The sequence below is a fragment of the Hippopotamus amphibius genome, chromosome 2 (genome assembly GCF_030028045.1).
Source record: "Hippopotamus amphibius kiboko isolate mHipAmp2 chromosome 2, mHipAmp2.hap2, whole genome shotgun sequence".
NCBI lineage: Eukaryota > Metazoa > Chordata > Mammalia > Artiodactyla > Hippopotamidae > Hippopotamus > Hippopotamus amphibius.
Genome location: NC_080187.1, coordinates 37,729,480 through 37,755,973, shown reverse-complemented (window position 1 = coordinate 37,755,973; position 26,494 = coordinate 37,729,480). Strand labels below are relative to the sequence as shown.

At 37.4% G+C, this 26,494-nt stretch overlaps 1 protein-coding gene across 4 annotated transcripts in view; it reads left to right on the top strand.

Moving 5' to 3' along the window:
* Positions 1 to 26,494, top strand: part of RECK (reversion inducing cysteine rich protein with kazal motifs) — a 72,303-nt gene that overhangs the window by 3,790 nt on the left and 42,019 nt on the right. For 2 of the 4 annotated variants that reach the window (XM_057724895.1, XM_057724894.1), the window contains exons 2-6: positions 6,582 to 6,640; positions 10,591 to 10,665; positions 11,587 to 11,623; positions 15,405 to 15,490; positions 17,177 to 17,224. In XM_057724895.1, the coding sequence (XP_057580878.1) occupies positions 6,582 to 6,640; positions 10,591 to 10,665; positions 11,587 to 11,623; positions 15,405 to 15,490; positions 17,177 to 17,224 (305 nt within the window). Of the gene's footprint in view, positions 1 to 6,581; positions 6,641 to 10,590; positions 10,666 to 11,586; positions 11,624 to 15,404; positions 15,491 to 17,176; positions 17,225 to 18,410; positions 18,499 to 26,494 lie in introns of those variants that run through there. The other 2 variants (XM_057724897.1, XM_057724896.1) reach the window with 2 other exon arrangements.

The window sequence follows — 26,494 nt, the reverse complement described above, 5'->3', positions numbered from 1 at the left end:
CAGGAGAGTAAGCCAGGGCTAGATAGTGCTGAGCTTGCAAAAAGCCACTTATTTTATTCCATGTACAAATAGAAACCAATGGACTTTTAATCAAGAGATATGTGCTTTGATTTCTATTTTAGATGACGCTGGCTGCTGAATGAAAGAAAGTGATTGTAATAGGATAGGAATAAAAGCAGAGCTACTGGAAGGCCGTTGTAGTAGTGGAAGCAGGAGATAATGTCTTAGATTGGTAGTGGAGATAGAAGAGGAGAGATTCAAGATATATTGCTGATGGATTGGATGTGGGAAGTGAGGGAAGGAGGAATTAAAAATTATTTGTAGGTTTTTACCTTGAGCAACTTAGTGAAAAATGATGCTCTTTACTGAGGTCAAGAAGATTGGGGAGGAGAAAGTTGGAGGGTTGGCAGGTTAGTCAGGAAGAGAATCACAATTTCCGTTTTTGTGTATGTTTAAGATGGATGTTAGAAAGAACTCCTCTTGGTCCATTGCTTACTAAACTTAATTTCATACCTGCAAGTATTCCATTCAGCAAATATTTGTTAAGGGGTTAATAGTGCCAGACACTGGGATAGGCACTGGGTATATAATGTGGTAAGCAGAAACAGGCATGGTCTCTGCTTTCATGGGGTTTATGGTTTAGTGAGAATATCAGACATTAAATATCATCAAAAAGTATATAATATCTATGTTGCTAATATTTATATGGTTATATTAGTACATATCCATTTATATTCTAAATCTGAATATGTTTGAGGAAAAATCATGTGATTTAGTCAAGTATGTAGTACATAATATGATGGATGCTGTAGAGAACATAGATTACACGAAGAAGACTGCAAGAAAATGTAATAAGTATTAAGAGAAACATTTTGACCATGGAATATGCCATTGGAAGCCAAACATTAATACTTTCAGATCCCTTGTTTTATAGATGCGAGTCCTGTGGCATAGAATGGGGAAGGGAATTATCTGAGAATACTGGCTATTAGCATCTGCGGGGAGGATCTGAGGAGTCATTTGCTTTATTTGTTTCGTAATGATGAATGATAATGTGTTAAGGCTCTAATGTGTTAAGGCCCCAAAAGAACAGAAACAAAAACAGAAACGGAGGTAGCTCAGGATTAGGGAGCTAGTTATATGGCACTTAACAGAGAACACACTGGAAATCCAAGGGTAGGAAATTGAGCACAGCACAACCTCAGGGACTGCTGTGGGAACTGGAAAGCTGCCAGGAACCAAGACTAACTTTTAGAAACTGTCTCTCTCTACCTCTCATAGGGTCTCTCTGTACATCTCTTGCATTTCCCACTCTCCATCACCCAGCTTCCTCCTTTTACTCATGGTTTCTGCACACCATAAAACTTCCTCAGCCCCAGCTCATCTTGACATTATAGCTGCCAAGCGCAGTACCAGCTGGCTGCATACCTCTATACCTGTGCATGTGATTGGGTCCAGCTTATCTTTTGACCTGGGTCAAAAACTCATGCGATGTTTGCTAAATTATGGCTTGGTCACCATGTGAAATGTGGTATGGCAGTGGTATAGTGGGAGAAATAAACTTTTTGTACATTTTTTTCTGATTAAAAAGGTATTGTATAAATAGGAAATTATTACTTATTAACCAATGAATAAATAAAATTTTTTGAGCTGAGCACTGTGCTAAATGGGTACAAGAAGTTTCATTCAATTTGGAGATACCATTAGTACACAGATGAAATACTATTGTTAAGTGTTAAAGTTTCCAGTTCTGACTGGAATAGTAGGATAGTCAATAACCAAAAAACCAGGGACTTCCCTAGTGGTGCAGTGGTTGAGAATCTGCCTGCTGATACAGGGTACATGGGTTTAGAGCCCTGGTCGGGGAAGATCCCACATCCCATGGAGCAACTAAGCCCACGCACCACAACTACTGAGCTTGTGCTTTAGAGCCCGGGAGCCACAACTACTGAAGCCTGCGCACCTAGAAGCCCATGCTCCACAACAAGCCCACCTCAATGAGAAGCCCGCGAACCGCAACAAAGAGTAGCCCCCGCTTGACGCAACTAGAGAAAGTCCACGTGCAGCAGCAAAGATCCAACACAGCCAGTTAATTAATTAAATAAAAAAAACAACCAAAAAACCAACATGGCCTGGAGTTGCTAGGGAAGAAAGGCTTACTAAGAGTTGAGATACAAGGATTTCAGCCATGAAAATGTTTAGGATTTATGTCAGCAGGAAAGAGGCACTAAGCATTTCAGGCTTTCTGCTGTGTTCAAGGTAAATGTAGGCTTCCCTTGTTCAAAAATAATACAAGATCAAATACAAGATCAGGGAAGGGGAGGTAAGAAGAAGACATGGAAAATTTAGCACTGGAATAGCAGGAAGCCACTGTAGGCCCTTGATTAAGAAGAGTGACATCATGAAAGTTCTATTTAAAAAATTAATCTGGCAGTTATATTGATAATAGAAGAGAATGAGCATAATTGGCTGTTGTAAGCAGCTCAGTATGAGGCAAGCAATGGAGAAGGATATCTGTAACGTGAATGATTCAGAAAAAAGCCAAAACATGTATCTGTCTAGATAAAGTGGTATGACAAGATGTCAGCAGTGTTGAGTCCAGGTGGTGGGTATATAGATAATTATTTTACTGTTTGGCTCTTTCTTGGCTAATGATACATTTCATGTATGTACACAGACACATATGTATCTTTAAAGGGATAAATGTGACAGTTGTAAGAATGCATTTAAACATTAAAGTTGCAGTTGTCATTTACATGTTTTTAAAGTGGTTGTCGATTTCTAGGCTGTCTTAAGGTATCTTTTTTATTTGGAATGACCTTTTTCTAGTATCAGCTCAGATTTAGTTTTTTCCTCTTCAGTAGTACAGGATATATATATTCTGTTTTAGTAATTCTGTAGGAATACATTAATTAGAAGGAATCTTTATTTACTTTAGAAAAGAAAACAAGACTGGCTTTTCATTAACCAAATTGAATTATAGCTTTTGGGAGGCTTTTGTGGCAAAATCTCTTTTAACTTCAAAAATCCTATAATTCTGTGAATATTTTAGTTTTAGATTAGGGTGTGTATTTGTTTTTTTAAATGCTGGTTGGTCTTAGAAGTTGCATTTTTCCCTTGTGGCTGGAGCATGTGCTTCCTGCTTACTTGCCTATCTTTAGGAGACATGTGGCCCAAACCAGCAGCCAAACCTTGATGTTTCTAATTATTGGATGAATCTGCTCACATGTTTCCAGGTTACACTGTTACCTTCGTAAACCCAGTATACGTGGCCTTTAGTAATCAGGTTTTGGTTTTTATTAATTTTATAATTACAAACTTTTGGAATAAGAATGCAAGATATGACACTTTTCCTTCTGTCTTTAATAAGGATAACACCTGTGCTATTTGTTGTCAACCTGCCAATATCAAGTGTTATTTTGAACTAATTTACTTTTATCTGTTCAATTCCATTTTATGAAAATAACCAGAGTTTTAAACAAGAAATTAGGTTAGAATCAAATTATAAAAAGAAAACATTTCTAGAATTCACCATCTTTCCTTGTATAAAACATTAGGCCTTGGAGACTTTTTTTGTGCTCTAAATAGTTGAATGACCCAATTAATCCATTTTAAAAGCTCTAAAAAAGACAAAGACCTTTAATTGCCACATTAATTGCATTTGAATCCTTTGCTCTCTTTCTTAATGAAGGCATATGAATTGATGTCTATTTGTAGACATTTATTTCTTTAAAAAAATGCAGCGTTTAAGATTCTAATAAGTTTTTGTTGCTTCAAAGAAAGAAGAATGTGTACTAATATAATGATAACTAAGGTTAAAAATAAAGTGTGGAAAATGTGATGGAGTGTAGGTCCCCTAGCCTGTTCTAGGAGGGTGGCAGTCCTCTCAAGGGAGGAAATGTACTATTACAGAGGAATGTTTGGTTGGGAGGGGAAAGGGCACTATTACCAGAAGACTTCAGGCTGCTCTCTAATCCCATTTTGCCAGAAATTTCAGAAGGCTTTTGGAAAGACTAGAAGGAAATATGTCAGAATGTCCACACGTTCTGGCAGGACAGTGGGACTATTAGATCATTTTTCTTATTTTCCAAATTTGAGGTTTCTTAATGAAAAAAATGAATTATTTTAAAAATTTTAAATAATTTGGGGGTCACTGCTATAAATTTGACCTTCACCATTAAACAGGTAATAAATAGGCCTTTATATGAAGTCTTTCATTGTTATTGGAGTTTCAATTATGACATGTTTTATGTTTCTATTCTAAATAGACCTTTGCTCCAAAAATCCCTAGGCCCAAGTCAGACTCTTGTCTGCCTGATTGTTTACTGTTTGCTGAGCCTGTGCTTATTGGCACCATATGTTATCCTTGAGTTATCTTTGCTCTTGATCAGCTGGATTTTCTGCCCTCATGTGACCTTTGTGTTGGAGGCTAGTAGAAAGTGGCAGCAACTTGAGCACTTCAAAAGAACATGTCAGTACCACACAGGAGACCCCCCCCCCTTTTGTTTCCTGCCTGTCCTCCCCATTCTAATGAGGCTGGGTGCATAACAGAATCTTAGAAGACAGTGGGCATGGTGGCGCTTGGCAGGGGAGAAGGGGTGTTGTGAGAAAGTCTCTTGAGTGATTGTGCTCTCCCTCGAATCAGAAGCTTCTAAGAAAGTAATTACAGCCTATAAACAAGGAATTTTTTTAATTTCTGAAATTTAATTGAATTTCTATATGTTTTTCAGAATTTTTAAGTCAAATGTTTAGAACTTTAAGACCACTTTTCCCACATAGTATTAGAAAGCCAGCCCCACAATAGTCTTTTATGAAACTATAGTGATATGTCAGTTAATATCATATACCCTGTCATTGTTTTACAGAATAACAATTATAAGTTTTGAACTTAAAAAGTTTGGTAAGAGCTAAAGAGGACCTTTTTTATTAATTCATTCATTTCTCCCCAATACTAATCCTACCGTCAATCCAAATCCTACCTTCAATCCAAAAAGCTCTGCTTTCATCTAACTTATATACTCAAATTATATAGATTTCATTTAGAGAAATCTGTATAATTTAAATAGAAATCTATTTAATTTAAACATTAAATTATGTTGCAGTATATATGTACTACAACATATATACCATTGTATTGGATCTAGCTGCCTGAAATATAATATTTTCATGTCCTTGTCTCTTTGACTTAGCAACCTAAACAGGCCCTGATCAATCTGTTAGGGGAAACACAGATCGTAACTGCCCACCCTGGCCTGGCAGACAATAACTATTTGCATGAGTTATTTTACCACAAGGAACTTAGAAGCCACCACCAACCGGAAGAATACAGGAAAGGTCAAAGGAAATGTCCTCCCAGAATTTTCTCACCGGAGTCCATCTTGGCTGAAAGATGCACACACCACCGGAAAGGACCCTAAGCTAAGTCAGAGTGATGGGCCAGAGACAGCCCAGAAACCCACCCCATCACCATAAAACCCGAGGTTGCGAGCCACATGGCAGAGCAGTTCTCCTGGGTTCCCTTACCTTCCTGCTCTCTGCCTGGGCACCCCTTCCCAATAAAGTCTCTTGCTTTGTCAGCAGGTGTGTCTCCTCAGACCGCTCATTTCCGGGGGTTAGACAAGAGCTGCCTCTCCAGTCCTGGAAGGGGGCTCCCTTCCTGCAACAAATGGAGCTGTATCTTTTTTTCCAGTCAGTGTCACTCTAGAATAGTAACATGCCCCTGCTTCTTATCTCTATCGCTGATTTGTTAATTTCTCTGGGCCCATAATGCTGCTTGACAACGTTTTTTCTGATGTTTCTCAAATCGGCATTCTGAAATGTTAATAAGTGGCATGAAAAAATACTCTGTGCTCTGAGAAATCTGTCTGCTTAGATCCCTTTTTAGGAGATTAATGTTGCATATTAACATATTAAAGTCTTCATAAAGTCCTGCAGTAAAGAATTCTCTTTAACTTTTTAATCCTTTGTTTCCCAATTTATTTGAACATGAAACATTTTCTCTGGAGAGATAAATATTAACAACTCTTGAAACAGTGTTTCACAGAACACAAGTTTGAGAAGCATTTATAGTTGCTTCCTTTATTCTCTACAGCCTCACCTCAAGCCCCCAACCCCATCTCAACCCTTTTTGTTTTCAGACCTAATCTCTATTTCACTGAGATAGTGGAGGCTTACATTTAACATGTCCAAAGCAAAATTCACTATCTTTTTATCATTTAACCTTACATTATAGTTATAATAATAGAATATAGTCCATAGGGTAATTGTGAGAATTGAATGAGACAATATGTAGAGCAAGCAGCAAAATTCTGGCACATGGAAAGTACACAGTACATTGTAACTATTATTATTAAATGGCAGTCTCCCATATTAGATAGCAAGCTTCTTGAGGGAAAAACCATGTCCTCAAACTTAGCACCGTCCTCAGCTTGAAATAGGTACACAGCAAAGCTTTGTTGAGTTAAAATAGATAATAAAAGTAATAATTGTTGAATAAATGGTTTGTGTAACCATCTGGCTTAGCTTAATCATCGTGTTTATTTAACAGTAGGCAACATCAGGTGTTTATTTTTTCTCCCTAGGTGCACTGTGTTGTAATCACTCAAAGGATAACCAGATGTGCCGTGATGTATGTGAGCAGGTAAGCTTACATAATAATTGTAGAAGATATTATTTAGTATAATTGTTTTGGAGAAATCTGTTGGACAGCACTTAAAACAAATGATCAAAGTTCACATCACCAGTAATGGAACAAATTAACCTGTGTCTGCTGGCATGATGGAGCACAGTATCTTAAGTAGGATTCCTGCCCAAAATACATAACCTGAATCATGAGGAAACAATAGGGTAAACCCAGATTGAGGGGTATTCCTCAAAACAACTGCCTGTACCCTCAGAGGTATCAGTGTTATAAAAACAAAGGCTAAGAGGCTTCCAGGTTAAAAGAAACTAAAGAGACATGACAACTAAATGCAGTGCATAGTCCTGGACTGGGTCCTGGAATAATAAAAAAAAAAGATTGCTCTAGAGAACATGATTGAGATAAATTGGTGAAATTTAAATATGAACTGTAATAATATTGTACAATGTTGTGATCTGAATTTTTATTTATTTTTATTTTTTATTTTTTTTTGGGGGTACACCAGGTTCAATCATCTGTTTTTATACACATATCCCCGTATTCCCTCCCTTCCTTGACTCCCCCCCCCCGTGTGATCTGAATTTGATGATTGTATTGTGATTAGGTAGGACGGTGTCCTTGTTCTTAGGAGATACATGGTGGGATTTAGGAATGAATGATCATGTCTATAGTGAATTCTAAACGTTTCATCAAAGTAATAGTAATAACGTGTATATGTAGAGAAAGTTAAAGCAAATGTTGCAAATGTTAATAATGGTGAATCTAGATGCCGACTCTATGGGTGTTCATTGTACTAATTTTGAAACTTTTCTGTAGTTTTGAGTTTTTCTGCTTGAACCTTTTTAGGCAAGTTCCACTGAGACAATAGGTGTTCATAACGTCTTACCTTTCTTTCATCATCTTGATTGTGTCGTTCTAGCCTTACCACTTGAGAATTAATGACCTTAATCATCTTTTCAAGTAATAACCTGGATTTTGTTACTTCCTAAAAATGAGAGCACTACCTAACTGGTATTAAGGTTTCTCTCAAACAATATTATGAATTTAGAAAGATTTTGCAAGATACTCTAAGTATAAAACAAGACAGCTTGTCTAAGTAGCTGCTAGAGAATTCGTGTCGAAACACTATAGCAAATTAAGTTTTCTGCAAATTTACTGCCAGAACAATAGCTTTGGAAAGCAAAAATGGCCTCTTGATGATGTCACCATAAGGGAGCTTTTAAAGTAACTCTGCTACTTTTGGAAGCACTGCTTACCTGACTTTTTGCTTTGTTTTTTCCACTAATATTCCTTATGGGGCACCTGCAACAGGCAAGGTCTAATTTCTTAAAATCTAAAGTGTTAGAAATTCTATAATTTAGTAACTTAAGTGAATACTATAGTCATCCTTATAAAAAAAAAAAAAAAAAATTTTTCCCTGACCAAGTTCTTATCTAATTGAGAAATGAGGCAAAGGAGTAAGGTAGATAAGACCCCAAATATTACTTTTATTACCAGTTACACAAATTTTGAATGTAGCATTTATCTCCAGGTACACACTAAACTACAGAATTAGACTTACTACCAGAGGAGAGGTAAGGGTTGTGTTACATATGTTCACTTTCCCCTGCCAGATTCAGCAGGTCAGGTATGTCAGTCTTCACAAGCACGGGAGGAGTGAGAGAGGCCAGGGTGCTAAAAGTGGTGGAGCTCCCTGAAAATGAAAGGAATTACCAGCAGTGAGGAATCATTATTTCTTCAACTGGTAGGGAATGGAGAAAGGGTGGAGTTCTGCTGATATTTAGGTTTTGAGTTGGAGTGAATACTAGTGTCCTTGATGGCTGTGGAAAGTTAGGAAAAGAAGGGGGCGGGGGGAGTTGCTTAATGATCAGTGAAAACCACTGTGTGAAGACAATTGGAGATTTGGAATTAAAACTTTTAGAATTTGAATTTAAATAAGAAGTCAGGACTGATGTTTTATGAGTCAGCACAATAAGGTGTCAGATGTCCTAGAAGTCAAGAAGTTTGAGATCTGAGAAAAGTCCCTCAGTTTTAAAAAGAAGACTGTTAGGAGAGATATTCGAGAACAGGGCCTTTTGTTTGCTTTGTTTGTGCTGGATCCCCCAGTGTTTAGAATAGGGCCTAACTCAAAACTCTGCCTCTTCCCGTTCCACTGCCAACCTCATGTGCTTCCTTCCTCCCTCCCTCCTCTCCCTCCTCTCCCTCCTTCCCTCCCTCCCTTCTTTCCTTCCTTCCTCTCATTTTTTCTTGCCTTTTATTGTTGTCTTTTCCCTTTCTTTTTCTTTCCTTTCTTCTTTTTAATCTTTTTATAATGGGAATTTTCAAATATATACAAAAGTAAAGAAAAATATAATAAACTCCCATATTAGCTTTCGTGTTATTACATCAAGGCCAGTTGTTTCATTTACACTCCCATCTACTCCCCCCCATTATATTGAGTCAAATTTATATTGAAGCTAAATTTTCAGTCTATATCTATAAAGTATGTGTTCATTTAAAAAACAACCATAATACCATTACCACTTCTTTAAAAATGTAATGCTCAAATATCTAGTTATTTTTCAAATTTGTTAATTGTTAAATAAGTTTCATTTTATAAGTTTGATTCAGGAGTGAGATATAAGCATTACAATTGGTTATATGTCTTTTAAAGATCTTTTAATATGCGTTTCTCCTTGCAGTTTATTTGATGGGTAAATCTGGTCATTTATCCTGTGGAGTTTCCCACAGTCTGAATCATGCTCTTCATGGCCCTGTGATATTTAATGTGTTCCTTTTTCCTCTGTATTTTTGTAATTGGTAGGTAGATTTAAGAGCAGAGCTGTCCAGCAGAGTTTTCTTCAGTGATCAAAATATTTTATATCTGTATAATCCAACAGGGAAACTGCTAGCTCTTTGTGCAAAGTCAACACTTGAAATGTGCTTCAAGAAATTGAGGAACTGAATTTTAAATGTTATTTCATTTTAATTGATTTAAATTTAAATTTAAATAGCCACACATGGCTGGCAGCTACCTTATGAGATAGATCCAGAGGCTTGATCAGATTCAGGTTAGGTTTTGTTTTTGTTTTGTTTGGCAAGTCTTACTCATAAATAGTATTATATCTGGTTGTCTCTTCGTAATGTCAGCAGTCATTGCTAATAATTGCCTAAATGCATTAATTCAGTAGGAATTGCAAAATGGTGATATTCTAGCTCTCTTCATTTATTAATTATAGTTGATGGTTTCAGAGAAAAATGGCTATTAAAACTAACTGGAGATAAATCCTTTTTCATTGTTATTAGCATTCATAGCTGTTACATTCTTGACTATTTGCAGGTAGTGATATATGTAATGATTTATAATTTACAGAGACATCAAATTATAATTGCATTAATTACAGTTGTATTTGGAAATGAGCCAGCTAGCCTGATGACTGAACTTATCAACCCCTCAGCATCTTTATTTAAAAAATGGGTTTGTCTCTATTTTATGGCATTCTGTGGAGAAGTTTTTGCTATAATGCTGTTCACAAAGTTGTTCTTCACCAATCTCAAGGGTATGGCATAGTCTATTTTTCACTGTGGTCAGTTCACTAAAAGCAGCTTGTAGAATAGTTTAGAATAAATTTATCTTTTTTTTCTTCCTTTTCTGTTTTTGTTTTTGTTTTTTTTTGCCTCCCATGTACCCTAACAGGATAGTAGCCTGGTTTTCTCCATTTTTGATCATTAGAAAAAGGTCTAGACTTGCTATATTTAGACTTTGTTGATTATTTGCCAAACTAACCAACCTTTCAAGAAACATTTCCTCAACTTAATTTAGATCTTTCCAAAGGTTTTCCATTCATAAAGGGAAATTGGAAAATATTCTAGACAACTGATAAATCTAAAGGATAATAAGTTTACCTCTTCTATTTTCTTACTGAAAAAATGCCACAAACCTTTATTATATTTTTTTTTTTGTCAAATAGATATTCTCCTCAAAAAGCGAATCCCGACTAAAACATCTGTTGCAGCGAGCCCCAGATTATTGCCCTGAAACAATGGTAGGTCTTGTTTAACTTAACTATGGAGGCTTTTGTCTAATGAAGCACTCTAATGAGTTACTTTAGAGTTAGCAAATTTTTCATTGTAATTGGGGTTTGTGGTCAAAGTAAAATGTTAGATTTAACTTGGTACTTTAAAAAGATCTTCACACAAATTACTAGATAGAATATTAACATTGTCTTTCATCTTTTATTATTTATTCTATGAGTAGGTAGAAAAATAGTATTATATATAAATGTATTCCAGTCTTTAAATTTCGGTATAATAGTTTATCTGGAATTGTCCATTTTACTTACATTTTGACAATTTTATGAAAACCATAATAACTAAATCTTATATTTATTTTGATTATTAAAAAGTTGGATTTGGGGTAAGGGAAAATGTGTGACCTCATTATTTCTGTCTTCCCGTTTTCTGGTGTACTATAGATACATTGCATGCCTCTCTGAATCGTGTAACTTAAAATGTCTCTAACGCATGGGCCATCCTCAGTGTTTGGGATGCTCGTAAGCCAGGCTCAGAAAGTCTGAGCTGGCATGAGAGAACCTCTTTAGATAAGGTAGCTTGGGTTAAGTGAGGGGAAGGTTGATGATCAAACAGTTCTGACTGACATGTTTTCCTTCAGTCACTCAATAGGCACTTTTATCTCTGCGCTTGGAAACAGTTATTCCAGTAAGCATCTGAGTAACCATATTTGTCCTAGTTCTGTCAGATGGGAAGATGGGAAAACAGCAAGCAGTATTTTTATATCTCAGTTCTATTTTTTCTTTCCTAAATAGCTGGTTAATACTCATACAGTTCTAGATCATTGATTGTATAGCAACAAACATAATCAAATTAGCTAACATAATTTCTGTAGAAATCGTCATATTTAGGAACTGTTTATCTACATAAAAGTCTTCTGGTGATTACAATTTTAGGTTGAAATTTGGAGTTGTATGAATTCTTCTTTGCCAGGTAAGCAATAGAAGTGTAACATTTAGCACTTTATTTTTTAAAACTTATTTTGTGGTTGTAAAATCTGTGTCGTAGTCCTGTAACCTAATATATAGCCTTGAATTTTCTATCCTTTCCTTCCTGTAGGCACCCAGATTTTCAAATGTATGATTTATTCTCATTCACTCAGTCCTTAATGGTACTCTTGTCTTCACTTCTACCATTCTATTGAAACTGGTATTTGAAAAATCACCAGGATCTCTTGGTTCCTAGATCTTATGGCTTTTTCTCAGAACTTATTCTCTTTGACTTCTCTATGACACTTGATATTATTGACCACTGCCTCCTTGTGACTTCATCCTGGCCTTGTGACTTTGTTCTCTCTTATCCCCATCTCCCCCCACCCCCGCACACACCATCGCCCCCATGACTACCATAGTTACTCCTGTGTGTGGTCTTCTTCCCTTCTTTCTCCACGCTCACCCTGGTAACTGCATTCCTTCCCAGAACTGTTATCTAATCAGCTCTGGGAAGATTACTTTCGTATCCAAGTCATAGTTTGTGACTTTTAGACATCTCTACCAAGATCTCTGCATCCAGGTGGCATCTGAAAGTGCAAATGCAAAACCAAACTCATCTTATACCTGCTTTCTCTTGTGAATGACACTAGACTGAAAATCCACAAGTTATCTCTGATTGCTTTTTCTTTTTAGCTCCATTGACTCTCTTCTTGTAAAATCTTTCATCTGTCCTGGCTATTGCTAGTTCAAGCCTTTATTATTATACCTTTGGGGTAGATTATTGCGATAACCTTGTAACTGCTGTTGCAACACACCATAGCTGTCCTCCCCACCCACTTAAAAAAAATCCCTCAGAGGATATTCACTTGCATCAGAATAAAGCCCAAACTCCCTAACCTGGCATTCGTGGTCTCCAAGGATTAAAGCTCATTTTCCAGTCCTGGTTAAAGCCAGGAACTTGAAAAAAGGGAGTATATCTTATGTTTCTTTAAATTTTAAAGACTTTCACACCGTTTAAAGTTTTCATTTCAAACAAATTGGACTATTTGCCTTCCTAGAATTGCCCACCTCCTTGCTTATTCTCCTAATTATCCCTCTATCTAGTGTCTGTAATTATATTGGGTTAGCCAAAAAGTTCCTTCAGTTTTTAAGTAAAAATAAAAGACATTTTTCATTTTCACCAAAAACTTTATTGAACAACATATTCACCATTTTGTTCTGCTACCTTCTGCCATTTTTCAGGCAACTTCATATTTCCATCTTCCCAAAACTTTTTATCTTTTTGAATAAAGAACTGTTCCAGGTGCCTTTTACAGTCTCCCAGGGAATTGAAATTTTTTCCATTAAGAGAATTATGTAAAGACCAAATTAAGTGGAAATTCGAAGGTGCAGTGTCTGGTGAATACAGTGGATGAATCAGAACTTTGCAGCCAAGTGGTAACAGTTTTTGCCTGGTCATCAAGGAAACATGCAGTCTTGCCTTATCCTGACGGAAGATAGTTACTCTGTTGACTAATTCCAGACAGTTGCTCTAATTAGGAGCAGTACTTGGTGGAATTAATTGTTTCATTTTCCAGAAGGAGCTCATGATAGAGGACTCCCTTCCAATCCCACCATATGTACAACACCACCTTCTTTGGATGAAGACTGGCCTTTAGTGTGGTTGGTGGTGGTTCATTTTGCTTGCCTCATGGTCTCTTCCATTCCATGTTATTGTATAGTATCTACTTTTCATCGCCTATCACAATTTGTTTTAAAAATGGAACGTTTTCTTTAGTTTCAGTAGAGAACTACATGTGGAAACATGGTCAAGAAGCTTTTTTTTGCTTATGTGGAACCCAAACATCCAAGCGATGAACATAACCAGGCTGGTGCAAATGATTTTTCAGTGCTTGATTTGGGTACGGCTGTCTTCCGAGTGGTGTAACATTGATTGGTTCTCAGTTAATGTCTTGATGTGATCGCTGTCAACTTCAACTGGTCTACCTTATCGTGGAGCATCATCCAGCAAGAAATCTCCAGCACGAAACTTCACAAACCACTTTTGACACGTGTGATCAGTCACAGCACCTTCTCCATATACTGCACATCTTTTTTTGTGTTTCATTTGCGTTTTTATCTTTCTTGAAATAATAAAGTATAATATGCCAAAAATGCTGCTTTTCCCTTCCATCTTCAATATTAAAATGGCTACACAAAAATTCACCACTTTTGATGTTTTTTTAAATGCACGCTGATATGACAGCTATCACAGTACAATCTAACAAAATTGTTTCAAATGAAGTTAAAGACAACTAAGCACTACTAGAGCCATCTTACAGAAAAAACTGAATGAACTTTTTGCCCTACCCAATATATATGTGTATTGTTCCTGCCAAACTGTAATCTCCATAAAGGGATAAATATATATATTTTATCTATTTCATAGCCCACAAAATACCTGATAAAGTGCCTTGTATATAATAGGAGTTCAGTGAATGTAAAAGTTTGTTGAATAGTTTAATACTTTCTAGGAGGCACTGCATATGTGAAAACAGCAATATACTGCATTATGTTATAAAAGTTCACAGAGTTTATGACCTACATTAATTCCATTCAGAATTCTCCCTAGAACATGAGCAATTCTGAGTAGCAAGCAGCAAAGATTGAGAGGAAACTCTACTAGGCAGTGGGACTAGGTGGGACGCTGTTGCCCTTTATGCCTTTAAAACATGTAGGGATACAGAAGCTTATGATGTGCAGTATTTTTAGCCAGTCTTAACAATACAATTTATGATTATATTTTGGGAGCTTTGTCTGTCCATGGGCCATTTGTTTACTTTTGTTTGTTTTGTGTTTTAGCAGAATGCTTCTATTTGTTATATTAGGTCTTAGTTTCATGTAGAGGACTATGTTACCTATTGCCTTGAATCCCTGACATTTTTTTCAAATGGAAATAATAATCTAACTTAATGTACATGTGGATTTGCAGATCTATGTATTACATGGAAGCAGCATAAACCATTTCTTAAAAGAGATAAGAAGGAATTTGCAGCATTCCTACAAGTAAATCTTTTCTTTTTTCATAATTATTACTTATATCTCCTAATTTTATCCTAGGAGTTATTCATTGACATTTATGATTGCAAAAAAGGATCTGAAAATTGCAGTAGAACACTATTTATAATTTTATCATCTTTTGGTATCTCTGTAACTTGGTTGGAGCAATAGCTGCTGTGCATAAATTGAACCAGCATAGTCATTTTGCCCCACAATAAAGTGTATTCATCGAAGTCAGTCAGGGCTCACAGGAGATGTTCCTGTCTGTTTACTCAGTGTCAGTTTTTAAACAGCATCATGGGTTTTATGCTATTCTAGGTATTTAATATTTTGAATGCAATAATACTCGTGTCCTTTTTTATTTGTTTGCTTAAGTTAAATTGGAATCCTTGCCTCTGGTTCATAGTCCAAAGGTGAAAAAAGCTTCTCATTGCTTTCCTTAACCTGCATGTCCTCTAGAGACTCTGTCTACCGAAGAGTGAGAATGAGCTGAAGAGAGTTTAGGGTGGGCAGGGAGAAGAGTGAAAAACAAAGAACCTGGTAATCATGCTGGAGGGACCCTGAGAAGACTGATAGCACTAAGAGTAAGGGTGGGAGGAGGTGCTTCATACTTTTGAGACCCTGCTATCTAAGCTAGTTTTCTTATGGACACCTGCTTTGACTTGTAGTGGTGTCCATGAACCAGTTACACTCTGTTTTTGTCACTACTTATGACCAAAACATTTGAACATTTTGTTTTTAAGGTGTGTTTAAGAAGTCTGATGGCTGGGTTGGCTTAGGCTGCTGTGAACTGGCTATTACCTTGGAATGTCGACAGGCATGCAAGCAGGTAACACTTAGCAGTCAGGCTCTTAAGCAGCGTGAAGTATAGTTTCAGTTTTAGCTGTGTCTTGGACCTAGCCTACCTCATATCTTTGGAGAAGTGACCCAGAAAAGCTGCAAATTTAGCATTTGTACAGACCTTGTCCTTTTAGACATGCTGCTTTTTTCAGTTGTGGCTGCTGCATGTACGACCCTCAGCCTTCTCTTATTCTTCCTTCACATCTCTCTGCCACACAAAGAAAGAATATTATAGGACTCAAGGCCTTTTGTACTCTGCCTATGGTCCTGCTTAGTCAATGCTGAATGACTCCAAATGGTCCTGTAAATTTCAGGCATGCTTGGGTGAGAGCAGTTGACACGGTTGGTCTGTTCTACTTTCCTCTTCCCTCTGTCCTTCATCATGGGTTTACTCTGACTATGTTCTTTTATTCCTTCTCTGCTCCTAAGGTGAGCATGACTCCTACAGTGAATTATGACTTCTTTTTGATTTGACGTATCTCAGGTCCAGTTCACGTTAGATGCCTGAACTCTTCCTCACTGTGTGTATTTTCATAGTGGCTCCTCAGTGCTGTGGCTCCTCATACTCCAAGTGGTGGGAGTAGACTTAACTGGGAAGTTTTAAGTGGCCCTAAAACTACAGCTGGAAAACCTTCTTTTATTTTCTTCTTCTAGTGACTGCCCTCTGGACAGGAGTATATGAGTCACCTTCACTTTGATACAGACCACTGAGTCACACTCTTTGGGCAGCACACAGCCTAGCTGTCTGCTGTTCTCCTCCAGGCATTGGGATGAAACCGAGTTGTAGAGGATTTGAACTATAGTGCATCTAGTGGGACACAGAATAGTTGCCAGTCCATTCTGCTTCTTGCTTTCCCTGTCCTTATCAGCTGGTCTATTCAGAAATGCGTGAGCCTAGGTGATAGAACAGGAGGAAATAGAACAAGGAACCAGAGCCCCTGGCTCTGGAACTGCGTCTCTGAATGGGGACTGTTATCATGTGGAAGAGCAGCCACCCCTCAGCAGATTTGTTTTGGCTTGTTTTTTATAGAAAGTATATACTTAAATGTAGTAAATAACCGTGTGTTTCTCTGTGTGTCAGTTTCCTCGTCCGTAGAGGGGATAATATCTTCTTCATAAACTTGTTAAGAAAATTACATAAAAATAACTTTTATTAATTGCCTGGTATTGCCTTTCCCTCTTTAGTTGTCTCCTCTGTTATGTATGGATCTTTTCTGAGGATATTGGCTCATATGGAAACTTAGAATATGAAGGGTTAAAGAAAAAGCAAACTGCAGTTGCCTGGCAGAGCTTCACAAGAAAATTCACTGCAGCAGAGCTTCACAAGGATATTTGCTACAAAATGGAATTCAGCTTAAAAAAAGTCCTGTGATTTACATTTCCTTCAAAGTTATCTAGTTTCTGAAATAACAAAAGGATTGTGTCATTATGTGAGATAAAAGCCATAAAAGTTAGAGTGAAATTCTAGCATATCTGGAGCTGATGTTTGTTTTAAAGAAATTATATGAAATTTGTTTGGATTTTAGGAACTTTAAAATATTTGAGCATGAGGTTTTCCTTGATGAAGTAAAGACTACCATACCAGCAATTAACATATACTTATATTTGTGTTCTTTTTTGTCCCATGCTGAATAGCATGTGTAATAAATTAATGGATAAATTTGTTATCTTTTAGGCATCTTCAAAAAATGATATTTCCAGAGCTTGCAGAAAAGAATATGAGGTATGCATTTTATGTAAAAAATTTGGATAGTCTAATTAGATGTTAGCAGAATTGATAAAATGACTCAGATTTTAAAAATGAACTCATTGTTAAATAAATTGCCTTTTACTTTATAGAAAATATTGCCTTGAGAAAAATGTCATTTACCTTGTTTAGGAATGTTATGACTTTAACTTGACGAAATTAAGGATTAATTTGAAAGAAATGCCTAAATCACATATACAGAGGATTTAACCTATAGTGTTTTCATAATAAAGCAACTGGTTGTATCCAAGGTTGTAAAATAGTTTCTCTTAGGGGCCATATCCTCTTTTCCCCCTTTTCCTATACGTTGATCCATCCGGGTATCTATCTTTATCAACAACTTCTAACTGGAAGAAACAAAATCACATTGCTAGTGTGAGTAGCTTCAAACTTTCCTAGCATCTTACATTTTGGTGGAGGGAGGTACATACTAAATTACAAAGGCTGTATTAAATCTGAAGGACTCTTTTCTCCCAGTGGTGGTGTTTCAAGCACTGTGGTATCTAGATGGTGGGGGGACACAGGTTGAGGAGAGGCAGAGGTAGAGGAGGTATTTCACACCACGCAGATATGTACAAAAGATTGTCCCTGATCTGAAAAAGCTCCTCACTGGGAGTACTTTGTTCAGTTCCTAGAACTTCATTGTTAAGTGTGACGATATTATTGTGTTTCATAGTGTAAGACCGTGTAATTAAGCATACTTAAGTGCATGTGCCTCATTCATCACTTTTATGTATAAACATCGGGATTCCTATTGCTTTTACTAGTCTGTATTCTCTTGGAGAAAAAAGATAGAACAACTGTCTTAACTGCTTCTAGATTATAGTTCTGATTTTTTTTCTTTTCTCAAAGCCTGTAATTATATCTCTCAATATTTTTGAATTGGAAAAATCTTATTTATCTTTCGTTCCTTTGTACTATTGCTAAGTTATATCTATTTCCCTGAAGACAAATTTCCAAATTAACTGCAACTCTTCTCTGTTCTTACTGAAAAGAGCCTTTCTACAAAGAAGTAAAAGATCTTACTTTTTTTTCTTATCTCTCTACCTTTGAAATAACTAGTTTTAGTTTCTCTTGAACAAGGTGGCTAACTGTGATAATTCCTTCTTTTCTCCCACATGATGTCTGACACTGTCCATCTCCTGTAGCCTGTCCTCCATTATTTTAGTGTGCTTCCTTCTCTTGTCTGGATTTCTGCATTGCCCTAGGAAGTCCACCAGTATGTGTTGATGAAGGACGGGACAGGAAAGGTAAGAGAGATAAACACTGTCCTATGAGAGAAATACTAAGAGTAGTTTACCTTTTCCAGTCTATCCTCCCTTATTTGGCCTAGAATTAAGCAGCTATCTTCCACAAGTGTACATGCCAAGAAGGTTCTTCACATATATAAGAATGTAAAATATATATGTAATATATATATGTAAAGTATATATATGTTATATATATGTGTGTATACATATATAAAATGGACTGTACATATTATTCAAGATTCAATTTGATTTTTTATATGTTATTAGAAATAAAAAGAGAGGCAAGAGCACTTTAACACAGAAAGAAGGTTCTGCATTATAAGCCCCAAATAACAGTCACTCTCATTAGATTGTTAAAGTCTAGTCTAGACATAATGGCTATTTGTTATGAAGCGAATTGGGTAACTTTGATGTAGTACAACCTATTTTAAGTGGATTATTTATCAACATTAGAATAATCTATAAAACTAGGCTTTTAGTACCTTTTCCCTAACACTGGAGTGGTCCCTGGAAGTGAACTTCCAGATGTGTAAGCTTTTCCTTTAGGCTTACAATTTTAGGGGTTAACATTTACCCTGAAGGATGGTGTTGTGTGGTTTGACTAGAGATTCAGAGGTTGAGTGGTTATATCTGAAGGAGCTAATGTTTATCTCTACTGATAAGCTGCTGCACAATCCCCTTTGAGGGATTTCTTGAGAAATTTACTTACATGAATAAAGTTTAAAATTTTTAATGCCATTTAAGATTGTTTTGTTCCAACCAAGCTAAGATAAACTAGGTAAATGGAAAGCATTTTTATGTCTGATTTTATAGCATCTGGTTTCTTTTTTATGCAAATCAACAAATATTGATTGAATAGTGAAAGACAGTTTTATTATATTAGAAGGAAAACAATCTTTTGGGAATTTCCTGGCGGTCCAGTGGTTAGGACTCCATGCTTCCACTGCAGGGGGCACTGGTTCAGTCCCTGGTCAGGGAACTAAGATCCCCCATAGCCGTGCAGTGCAGCCAAAAATAAATAAATAAAATTACCTTAAAAGAAGAACTTTGGAGTCAGACCTAGGTTAGAATTATGGTTAAGCTATATATGGCTAAACTTCAAATAGTAAAGGATTGTATCTAATCGAGTCAAGATAATTAAAATATGTACTGTACACACAAGGTCTCAAGGAGATTAGACTGTATCTAATCAAGTCAAGATAATTAAAATATGTATGGTACACACAAGGTCTCAAGCAGCCTGAGTGTGTTAGTAGGGAAAACTTAGCAAAAGAGAGGCCTGAGAGGACTGGTATAATTTGGGTTAGAAGACTGGATCAAAAGCATGTTAGCAAAAATGCACATGGCTTGTGTGAGGGGTAGAAAGAAGACAGGCTTTTTGGGGCTGAGAATCTGCTTGGATAGGCAGAGTGGGAAAATGATACTTTGGGCTCAGCCCATTATTAAGGGAGGGAGATGATAAGGATTCTGTGATAGGATACCAACATAACAAACAACAAGTCCAGTATTTTAGAAAGCTTCAAGTCTTAGGTGTGTGCAGGCTGAGTTTTATATCCCCCAAATTCCTCTGACTTAGCTAAAAACAAATAAGGCCCACAACTAGGATGATAGCAGTAGAGTCAGGTATTTGTGAATAAATCAGGGATTTGAAGGTAGAGTCCACCATTCAGGATTTGTTATGATGGGTTGAATATAGAAGATGATGTTCAGGGAAATATAAAAACAATTAGTGAATTGGGGGATAGGACAAAAGAAATTATGGAAAAGCAGCACAGAGAGACAGACTGAAAGAGAGTTTAAGGGACACGGAGGATAGAAGAAGTATTCTCATTGGATTACTAGGAGAAGAAAGAACGGGGCAGAGGCAGTGCTTAAAGAAACGCAAGAAATCCCCAGTAGGATTTTTTTTTTTTAATCCATACATTACAGACATATGTCATAGCCAAAGATTTTAAAAGCAGTCAGAAAACAAGACGCTGTCTTCAAAGGAGATGAACAGCTGATTTTTCAATAGCAACAGAGGAAGCCAGGGAGTGGAATAATACCTAAACTGTTCTGAGAAAAAATATATCCAGCAAAAATATTTTTCAAGAAAGAAGGCAAAATTAAGGTATTTCCAGACAACAAAAAGAGAGAATTGCCACTACTGGACCCTTTCTAGAAGCCCTTCCCTAAAGGAAGATCTAAAAATATCTATAATTATTTGAGGTGCAAAGGAAAATGAGAACAATAAAAATACAAAGTGGAACTTCCCTGATGGTGCAGTGGTTAAGAATCTGCCTGCCAAGGCAGGGGAAATGGGTTCGATCCCTGGTCCAGGAAGATACCACATGCTGCGGAGCAACTAAGCCCATGTGCCACAACTACTGAGCCTGCGTGCTGCTGCTGTTGAAGCCCACGCACCTATAGCCCATTCTCCACAACAAGAGAAGCCACCGCAATGAGAAGCCCAAGCACTGCAACAAAGAGTAGCCCCCACTGACTAGAGAAAGCTTGTGCAGCAATGAAGACCCATCGTAGCCCCCAAAAAAACCAAAACCAAAAAACAAAGTTACTAAGTTAAAACACACACGGGTTGTTTAAAACAGTAATCATGTATTATTGAGTTAAAAAAGAGAGAAAATACACAGCAAAGGTACAACATATTCATTGGGAAGGGATTTTGATGAAATTGAAGTATATTGAGAGTTAGACCTTTTTAAATGTAAAAACCCATCTCTCAGAGGTGTTTAGGAACACCAGACTAAAGATGAGGAGAGATCATGCCCGAAGTCAGCCATGAAGTAACCCATGAACCTTGAGAGTGAAAGAAAGCTCTGTGAAAGAGAAAGTGTAGGGAAAAGTGAGAGCTGGTTTTGAAAATTGCGTTTTTAGGGAACAGAAAGAGAAGGAGCTGTATACTGATCTGACATTTCAGTAGGAGGACCCTACCCACGTTCAGTGAGAATATTGGATTGAAATATTCCAAGAAAAAGAGAAATTCTTATTACTGGAAGTGTTCGAGCAAAGATTACTGGATAAACGCATTGTGGAGGGGATTTCTGCAATGGACAGGAGATTTGGCTAATCTCCTGTGTCTGTAGTTCTCTTACTCTCACTAATACCTAAGAAAGAGTACTTCCTTCAGTACTTGAGAGTACTTCTTTCAGAATCACATACGTTTGGTTAGAGCTACCAGAATCAACCAGTGGCTTGATAACTCTATCACGGACGTGTTCAAGTGTCATGGACGTGCTCGGTTCTAGGTTCGCCATGCGTTTTCACAGACTTGGTCTTGACCCACCAAGAAGTATTGATTAGGCCATATGCGTTCATGGATGTGTGATACTAGACCAGGGATGATATTTTTAAATATTCAACAACTGGAATGACAGGCACCAACAATCAGAAAGATGCTGGTTGTAAACTAGAGCCATACAAGTTTAGCCATTCTAGGGCAAATTGACTGATTAGAACTAAAGTAAAAACTTAATCATGTTTTCCATGAGGTGTGAGACATATACCTTTTGCATAGTCTTTGTCTACAAGCTGACTGAAAACATTTTCTTCTAGCCTCCAAAATGGTGGTTAAAAACAAAAATTGGTTGTTGATAGTTATTTTCTTGAACATCAGAATAAACATCAAGATGATATGAGGCTGGCGTATTTCCAGAGACTTGGCAATGTCTGTAACATGACACAATTTTAGTTTCCGGTTCATAAACCCATTTCATACCTTTATGTCAGACCTTACCTGCCATTCTCTTAACATGATGACCATAAATATATATACCTTTCCATTTGCTGCATGAGCCACTGAAATACAATGTTGTAAATTTGTCATCAGGCTTTTTTACATTTTCACTTGTTTCTTTCTTCTTTCACAAATCCTTCTCCATGCTTTTCTTTATGTTCTTTTCAGAAATGCGATTTTCAGTTCTCTCCTTTATTTCTAGCTTTCCTCAGTCCAGTTATTTGATGTTATTTCACTAAGGAAGGCAAGAAACTGTGAAGGAAAGTCAGTGTGAGATATTTTTGAGGATTTGCTGTTTTTTGTTTTTTGTTTTTTTTAAGCTTAAGCCATTTAAGCTTTAAACTAAACTGTTGCTAAAGAAAACTAAAATAATGTCCGGCCGGTCCTGGGACTCGGTTCTGTGAGAATGCTGAGATAAAATTAAGACTCTGAGGATATTAAAAAGAGGCTCTAAGAACCACTAAAACAAAGATGGTCAGCCTTATGAGTTCCAGGCTAAGTTCTGTCAGCACTATCCTATCAACACACAGCTAAATGGATAAGGGAAGAGTGCAGGTATGTGTTAGATTTTATTTTTTGAATATTCATATGTTCAAAATTCAAAACAGTGTATAATAAAAAGTCTCTTTCCTACCTCTTATACCACAGCTGCCCATTTCCTAAAGTCACCAGAGATATTTTATGCACGTAAAAGTAAATATGTATATATAGTCCTCTTCCAACCTTCTGTACACAAATGGTAGCTTACCATGCACTTTGTGGTACCTCTGGATGCCAGTGTTTGTGCATATTTATGTGTCTGTACGGGCTATACAGTGTATCTTCAGGAAATGTCACAATAAAATGTTCTACTTTAAACATTTCTATGTTTTTATTTTGTTCCTTTTCTTTCAAATTAACCTTGAATCTGGATTTACTACCAGAAGCATAAAGGAAAAGGGATGAAAAAAATAGCCCTAAAAATTCAGAGCTAGGAGGGCAGGGATATAAGACCAGCAGGATCCTCTGGACAGCTGCAGGCCTTCTGTGCCTCAGTGTGATTGGATCTGTGCTGCAGTAGTTCCAGGAATAGAGTGGACCCTCCTTCTTATATGGCAGATGACAGCCTAGGCTCTGGACTGTTGGTCCTGGGGGGTTTTAGCAAAAAGAATCACATGGTACTTTGCCTCAGCAGAGCCTTCAGTACCTAAATGTAAAGCTTCTTTTAGTTAGTACCAAGGAAACTCTGAGAATTGTCAGAATATAATAAATAGAAGATTGTGAACGGGAGGCTTTGTAAATGGTAAAATGCTATACAGGTATGCTGTATCAGACTAAATTTGAGCCGTTACCTGCAGCTGATGAGCTCCAAAAAGAGCGAAACCTATTAGGTCCTGCAGTACTGGCTTGAGATAGTATAAAACCTTGATTATGTTCCATTTGTATGTTGTTTTGTTGTGTCATATTTTGTGCTGGGGAGGGGAATAGCTCCTAGTCTCCTTGAGCTTGTGTATTTCCTCTCTAGTCCATTCTTCTCAGAAGTCACCTGAATGAGATCATCTCAAAAGGGAAGTCTGCTCAAGTCTGATTAGTTGTGACCTGGTCTAAACTACATGGCCAGGTTTTTCTCCCTAGGCAGTCTCTTCTACTTCCATAGCTTTAGTTGCCCCAATATGATGACAACTCCAGAATCTTCTTTACTAACTTCTTTTTCTGAGCTGCTGAATGACTGCTGGATATATGTACTTTTGATATTCAACTGACATTTCAAATCAGCCAAACTGACTGTTACCTTCCCTCCCTCTCCTTCCCTCCACCCTACTGCTACACAACACACATACACATCCGCAAACAAAAACTTATCTTTTTTCTTATATTTCTTCTTGGTTGTTCAAGTACAGCCCTCCCAGACACATAAACTGAAAGCCTAAGGGGTATTGTCTACTCTTTCTTCTTTCTCACCACCTCCCACCAAAAAAACAAAACAAACAAAGAACTGGCTATCAAGCCTTGAAGATTTGCCTCTCAAATATGACTTAAATTGGTCTCCTTTCCAGATCCTCAGTTACTGCCTGTCTCAGGCCTTTATACCAGTTTTGGGGACTGCTATAATAGCTGCCCAACTAGCTTTCCTATCTCTAATTTCTCCTCTTATTTACTATCTCCACTTCTCCTGGGTGACCTCTTTAAAAACCAAATATGGTCATATGACTCCCTTCCTTGAAACTCTTCAGTGGCTCACATGTAAGATACAGTCCATGTTCCTCAGCCTGGTGTAGTTAAGCTTTTAGTTAAGCTTTTCTCCATCTAACCCCTGACTCTTCTCTCCTTGACACTTCAGCAACTTACTGCTTGTAACTTCCAGACTGAACATGTGTTTTATTTGTTAGTTGTAGTTGCACCACATGTTGTCCTCCTGGAATTCCCGCACCCTGAATCCATCCTATCATCCCCATCCATTAGTAGGCTGGAGACAGCCTCTCCAGCTAGGGAGAGCTAGTTGTTATTCCTGTATTCAGGAATTTTGCGAGCCAATTTTTAATTTGAAAAGCAGCTGTGATGAGTGTGTTTATACCACACATATCAGCAGATATTATAAATCAGAACTCCCCTTCACCCCCACCCCTGTGAGACCCCAGCACACCACAACTCCTATCCAAATTCTGGCTTAGATGGTTCTTCTTTAAAACCTTTCCTGCCCAGCCCTCTTCCCTCCACACACAAAAAATTAGTTGCTATTTATAAACACTTGACATGCTTTATTATAGCATTTGTCACCTTATAGTATAACTCTTTGTTTATGTGTCATTTTTTAATGCTAAACTTTTGAGTTCCTGGGGGCAGAGTCCATGTCTCAGTTGTCTTTGCATCTGTCATTCATTCATTCCTTCAACATTCACTGAGTTGGTACACTTAATATGTATCAGGCACTGTTCTCAGAGTACAAAGATGGAAGGATTTAGCCACTGTCTGTAAGAAGTTCATAGCCTAGTCCATGCAAAGAGAGAAATTCAAAAGTGTATTACAGTACAGTGAGACAAGTACATTGCTAGAAGTCTGTACAAGGCACATTGAAGCCTGGAGGAAAAAGTCCTGCCCAGGGTAATGGTGAAGTCTTCACAGAGCAGGTAAGACTTAAAGGATGGTCAAAATTTTGTTGCCTGTAAATAGGTGCTACAGTTAGTATTTTTATAGATAGAATTTTTTAATAGAAAAGTTTCCTGCTCTGACTAGTATACAAGTTTCTTTGTTTCAGAGTAAATAGCAGTTTTATGTGAAAACCCTGTGTGACTGTCTAGAATTAGGCATTCTTTGAATGAGCAGAGAAAGCACTGAATACTGTATCTGTAATCACATTAATGTTGTGTAGCAAACCATCCCAAAACTCCATAGCCTAGAATTACTGATATTTAATAACAGTTTATTATTTCTCACGCATTTAGGCAGTTCCAATCTGGACAGGCTTAGCTGCTTCCGGCTGGGCTCACTTATGCATCTGCTGTCAGCTGGCAAGTCAGCCAGGGCCTGGCTGGTATAGGATGCCCTTGGCTACGTCAGCTCGGCTCTCCTCCACGTGTCTCTCCCAGCCCTCTAGCAGGCTAGCTCAGGCAGATTCCCAGGGTAGTGGCAGGGGCCTGAGAGAAGAAGTGGAAACATGCAAGTATATGTGCAGGCCTCTACTTACCGCATGCCTGCTGCTGTCCACTTAACTAAAGTAAGTCACATGACTAAGTCCAGAGTTAGTGTGAGAGAAATAGGTACAGGGAAATATGAAAAATTGGGGCCGTTGTTGCAGTCAGTCTGCCACAAACACATACTCTGTGTAAGCTATGTTCTAGAGTTTGTATCACTCTGCAGGTGTGACTTGCCAGTGAATTTGCTTCCAGCTGGTTGGATGCTCTGTGGTAATAATGAGCTGACTTCCCTGAGCAGTCTAGACCTGTTAATCTTATTTCAGTCTTGGGTTTCATTTTTATCCCACTATTTAAATGACATTATTTGGGAGGCTGAAGAAATTGAAGAATCACTTGTTTAGTGATATCCATGTCATATTAAACTCCTTTACGTATTCTAGTCACTTGGATTTTTTTTTTTTCTGCTAAAAAGCCATGGTGTCCACAACAAGGAGAAAACATCTTGTAGAGGTTTAAAAAACATGTTTTTAAAGGTCAGTTATTGGGGAATTTTCTAGCTGTCCAGTGGTTAGGACTCAGCGCTTTCACTGCCATGGCCCAGGTTCAATCCCTGGTTGTGGAACTAAGATTCCTCAAGCTTCACGGAGTG